Genomic DNA, 5,885 nt, shown 5'->3' with positions numbered 1-5,885 from the left:
TGAGTTTTCCTTGGTATGGAGTTATTATAATCTTGACGTTAACGTCACATGCATGCCGAACTCTTGAGAAGGCTACATAAAGTTGACCATGTCTAAATACAGGCTCAGAGAGGTAAAGGCCGACACTGTCCATGGTCTGTCCTTGGGATTTGTTGATTTGGTATATGTTGTTTACCGTTAGTAATATGGATAATTGCACTTACTGTTAAAATTACCTATTTCCGTTAGTTGAACTCTTTTGGGGCGGGACGCGGAAGCCTCTTCTGTTTGTGTTTTCTGTGAGTACTTATAGTGTTGTATTACTGTAATGTGATTTACATATGCTGTGGAGTCCGGATCTTCGGGGCTTCTGTACTATCTCGGGTTTTTGCTTGCGGTGCTTTAGAAGCGTGTTGTAGGCGCCTGCACCTTCCGCACTATGTCGAGTTTGACTATGCTGTGTGTGTGGACGTGTAGGGTTTTGTACTCTCTTGAGAAGGCTACATAAAGTTGGTTAAGACTGTGTTGTGGTAATCCGGCCGGGTTAATGGTGTATCTCGTTTTGGAGCCATGACCATGACTCCATTAGTTATACATTGTTTACTGTTAGTAATATGGATAATTGCACGTACTGTTAAAATTACTTATTTCTGTTAGTTGAGCTCTTTTGGTTTCTGAGCCGTGGATCCTTCGCTTGCGGTGTATAGGCGCATGCGCCCTCCGTACTATGTCGGGTTTGACTATGCTGTGTTTTGTGGACATTTGGGGCCTCCATACTTTCTCTGGTTTGACTGTGGGGCGGGACGCCGAAGCCTCTTCTGTTTGTGTTTTCTGTAAGTACTTATAATATTGTCTTACTGTAATGTGATTCACATATGCTGTGGAGTCCGGATCTTTGGGGCTTCTGTACTATCTCGGGTTTTTGCTTGCGGTGCTTTTGAAGCGCGTTATAGGCGCCTGCACCTTCCGTACTATGTCGGGTTTGACTATGCTGTGTAGTGTGGACGTGTGTCAGTCGAGCTCTTTCTTTTTGGAGCCGTGCCTGCTTTGCTTGCAGCATTTCAGACGCACGTTGTAGGCGCCTGCGTTCATTGATTCTATCCAGGCGGGCTCGTGGTTTACCATTCTTGGTTAGCCTGTGCTTTCTGTGGTTGTACTGTCAATATTTTATTACTGTAATGTGCTTAGTATTGTATTACTGTAATGTGATTCACATATGTTGTGGAGTCCGGATCTGTGGGGTTTCTGTATTATCTCGTGTTTATGCTTGTGGTGTGTTAGATGCGCGTGGACCATGCTGTGTAGTGTGGACGTTTAGTTCAGAAGCGCGTTGTAGGTGCCTGAGACTTTCATACGTTCAGGTGCCTTCCGTACGATCTTTGTAGCCTCTTCCATTTAACTCTGGGTTGCAGCACAGAATCCTCTTTTTTGTGTGGCTGTGTCGTTAGTCGTTAGCTATGGGCGCGTTGTTGCTTCATTTCTTATTTACGTTAGTTGAGCTCTTTCATTTTTGAGCCGTGACTCCTTCGTTCGCGGTGGATCAGACGTCGCTTGCGGTTTATGAGACGCGCGCTGTAGGCGCCTGCGCACTATGTCTCCTGCGTCCAGCGCCGTGTACCTGGGTCCGTGCCTTCCGGTTTACCATTCTCGGTTAGTAATATGGATGGTGGTGCTCAAACATAGAGAATACTGGCAGTCACCTCCAGTTCGCCCTCTGGTGGTTGTTCGAAGTGTCAACTGGATGATAACATGCATGCAAGACCACAAGATCACCCCCAACCCTACCCAGAAGGGGGTGGGTTAGGGTTGATTTCACCCTACAGTATTTTTAGTCGACCAATGAGAAACATGTGTACCAAGTTTCATGAATATCGCTGCAGCCGTTTGGAAGTGAATGCTGGAACATACATATATACATGCACACATACATTGACTTTTATATACAGTAGAGTCCCACTAATCCGAACCCCGCTAATCCGAAAATCCGCCTAATCCGAACAGGACTAGGGAAAAAAAAGTAAAGAAAACAAGTTTTTTCAAGTTATGTCGTACGTTTAATGTACATTTAAGAAACTTGTAATTTTTCAATTTCGCTGTCTAACTAAAAATCCAAAATACAGCCTTACTTAAAATTGAAACAAGTTCGAATTTACTCACATATGTAGAATCCATGTTCTGTACAGCATTTACACAAAACGTAAAAAGCAAACCATTATCTAAGAGATAAAGTCAGTGATCTCCTTCTGACGCAACAAACTAAAACGGCTTGAAGAAGCAATGTTTCGCCAACGCCTCATAAACATAACATCTGTTGGGGTTGCATCGGCGTGTTGCTCAACGTAGCGCAAAGCGAGATCAAGGGCACTGGCTGCGGCAGTGTGTGGAACAACATCAGTTGGCGCGTCCCCTTCCTCCTCACTGTCGTCTGCGTCGAGATCAGCTGATGTTCCCTGCACAGCTGCCACAATGTCCTCATCTGTGTATTCTTCATGGCCACAGTCGTCAACGGCCGTCCACTCTTCCACGCACTCTTCTTCTGCATTTTCACAACCTGGCATTCTTTTCACCAATTGAAGAAGTTCGCAATTTTCTTTTGTCGGGGGGAAAACTGTTTGGACAAACTCTAGCTCAGGCCAGAGATTTTTCCAAGACTTCTGTAAGGATTCCTTGCATGTGTTTTCCCAAGCTTCAGCAACCCAGTAAATAACATCTTTGATGTTCATTTTCATGAGTTTATCCAAAATTGTTAGCTCTTCATTATCTTCAAGTAGGCTATGAAGAAGCATTTTTCTATAATTCTGTTTCAAAGCCTGCAAAACCCCTTGGTCCATTGGCTGCAAAATTGATGTGACATTTGGTGGGAGAAAAATAGCCTTGATATCATCGCAAACAAGTTGCATTTCTTCTGGATGTGACGGAGCATTGTCTATAAGTAACAAAGCACGAGGAGGCAATCCATTTTCTTTGTTAAACGCCTTTACTTTTGGCACAAATTGCTTGTCAAACCATTTTTTGAACAAGGCACGATCCAGCCAAGCTTTCTTTTGATTTCTGTAAAAAACAGGGAGAGAGTTCATGTTCATGTTCTTAAAACAGCGTGGTTTTGCCGATTTGCCGATAACCATCAGTGGAAGCTTATTTGTGGCAGAAGCATTGCTGCAGGCCAACACAGTTAGGCGCTGTTTATCCATTTTAAACCCTGGTGCAGATCGTTCCTCTTGTGATGCAAGACTTTTGGTAGGCAATGCTTTAAAGTTAAGTCCTGTCTCATCTGCGTTGTAAACTTGCTGGGGCGAGTAGGAAGAAATGATGCATTTGAACTCCTCAAGGTATTCAACAGCTGCTTCGTTGTCCGCTGACAATTTCTCCCCAGTTATTGTAAGCTGCCTGATTCCGTGTCTTTTCTTCCATCGGTCTAAGAAACCACAACTAGCCGTAAATGATACGTCACTGTCCATGAGCTTGTTCAATTGAAGCGCCTTTTCTTGAATTAGAGGGCCAGTGATAGGGATTCCTTTCTGTCTTGCTTGTGTAAACCATAAGAAAAGTGCTTCGTCCAATTTTTCGTAAGAAGACACTGTCGTCTTGCTACGTTTTTCAATCGTTTTTTCACTTGTAGTAGTGCAAAACTGCTCAATTTTACCTCTGTTCTTTTTCCAATCGGAAATTGTTGCTTTCCCGACACCAAATTCCTTCGATAACTGAGTGGCACTTTCACCTTTGTGAAGTCTTTTCAACACTTCCAGTTTTTCTTTTAATGTACACGACTTATGTTTACGTTTGCTTGCCATGATGATTAACAGCAGGGACAAGCACAGAATGTAAAGAAACCACACTACACACCACTCACAAGGACTCACAAAACACAGGGCAAGTGCACGCACACGAACAATAACATTGCACAAAACACATCACTCAGCAGTAGCAGGTGGCACACTGACTCAGTGACTCATAGTTTGGGAACGGAAATCAAGAGGAATGCGTAGGTCTAGGCGGGGGGTCTAGGTCACTGCCCTTTCGCTACTACTCACGTACCGCCCGTCATATCGATTTTACCTCCGATCACAGTCACACTACAGTGCAGTTTAAATTGCAGTGTACTAGAATACGTAATTTCTTACCTTTAATTCTTGACACATCAGACGCTTAATACGCCTCATAAAGTCAATATATGGCATTATATGACAAAACTCCGCCTAATCCGAATTTTCGCTAATCCGAACAGGGTTCGGTCCCAATTAGTTTTGATTAGCGGGACTCTACTGTATATAGATTACATCATAACCTAACATTACATTTACATTACATTAGGTGATGTTCATACATTTTAATACAGTAAATAGTATTTGAAAAAATAAACATTTTTTTCTTCTAATATCCCACAACTGTAAAGCTCTTTGATGGCCTTATGCTCATAGCTGACAGGATGGGTTCCAGCTCCTCACCATCCTTCACTGGTTTAAGCAACTTGAGAATGTATGGATAAGTAATCTGCTGTAAAATGAGCTGTATTAAATATCCAATTATGCATCTAAAAACATCATATGGTTTGTTATGGACGTTCTTTGGAAATATTCTTCAAATACCATAAAACAAGCTTGCATGAAGATACGGAGATTAAATTTAAATAAGTGTAACACTTTTTTTAAATCCGGTACTTAAACACCATCAATTTTAAATATCTAAAACCTTGTGCATTATGTAAATGTCATGGATTTATAAAATGGCTTTGATCAAATTTCTTTATTTCCTAAAAGAAAGCAGAGGTACAAGTTGAGTCACTGCTGAAAAATCAAAGGATATATAAGCATTGGTTTTCAGTAGTGAAGCAGACACAAAGCTGAGGCCTCTAAACCTAAAACATAATATTTTTTATTGAATTTAATTTTCAGAAATTTTTCTATTACTACTGGAGTCTACTGCATCATCCAGTGTTGGAGCTTATCTCAACCTGCAGCCACTGGGGCCTTCCAGGACCAGAGTTGGGGACCCCTGCTCTAGAGGTAAGAGGCAACTCACACAAGCACATCAGTATGTTACAGAGGGTTTGCTTACTCCAGCCAGTTCTAAATTAAGTGTGGTTAAAAATAAAGATGTTGTAAATCATGAGTATTAGAGAATGAACAGTTTAAAAAAGAGAAAGCTACTTAGAGACAAAGGGAGAATCTGTATTGTGTTTTGCAATTAAGCTCCAGAGTAACATTCTGGCTGGCAACAAACATTATTAAGTAACTTTTAAAGGTTTAAGTTGTGGGCCATAAAAAAAGAAAGTAGGCCTGCCTCTGCGTAAAAGTGACAGTTTATACTGCTGTGCATATGTCTTACTTAAAGACTGTTTAAATATCACTTGCTTTAAATATGCTTGTACTACTGTTCTAAGACATAATATTATTGAGCAATTTAATGTGTAATCTGTTAATGTGTAATAGTCATAGAACTCCAGAAAATGCCTTTGTTTCTATCCTAATACAGAATCTAGCCAGGCACTTGATTTTCTTTACTACTCATCTAGTTATACAAAAGGGAAATGCTGGCTATCTATTCAGTGTTTGTTGTCTCATACCTTTGAACATGTTGGTTTTAGTAACTTGATATTATTGTTTTTTCAGTAATGTACCGATTTGCAAATGGATACTTTGATATCAGTCACTTATACCTGCTCATAGTAATAAATGTGAGTGGGTTTGAGTTGACATGGATTTTTAAAGCAGCTGATCTGTTGGGGTCGTGCAATCAAACAACGCTTCTGTGTGGACCTTGATTCGGATGTAGTTTTGTTGTTGCAGGTTGGGTTTAGATACATATCTTTGAAAGGAGACTCATGCAGATCTACTGTATTATATTTATCATCCCCATTCTGCTGTTACTAACTTGAGAGAAAGGGCAAAGGGTACCAACGAATCCAG

The 5,885-nt window shown here is 41.1% G+C and overlaps 1 protein-coding gene across 1 annotated transcript; it reads right to left on the bottom strand.

Moving 5' to 3' along the window:
* Positions 1 to 2,195: 2,195 nt before the first annotated feature.
* LOC114645316 (jerky protein homolog-like) lies at positions 2,196 to 3,770 on the bottom strand. The gene has a single exon (XM_028793182.2). It carries the CDS (start codon positions 3,768 to 3,770, stop codon positions 2,196 to 2,198), a length of 1,575 nt encoding a protein of 524 aa, XP_028649015.2.
* Between the last annotated feature and the right edge of the window lie 2,115 nt (positions 3,771 to 5,885).

This window comes from Erpetoichthys calabaricus, chromosome 2 (genome assembly GCF_900747795.2).
Source record: "Erpetoichthys calabaricus chromosome 2, fErpCal1.3, whole genome shotgun sequence".
Lineage (NCBI taxonomy): Eukaryota > Metazoa > Chordata > Cladistia > Polypteriformes > Polypteridae > Erpetoichthys > Erpetoichthys calabaricus.
Note: the sequence above shows the minus strand (reverse complement) of the source record. Positions and strands in the feature narration are given on the sequence as shown.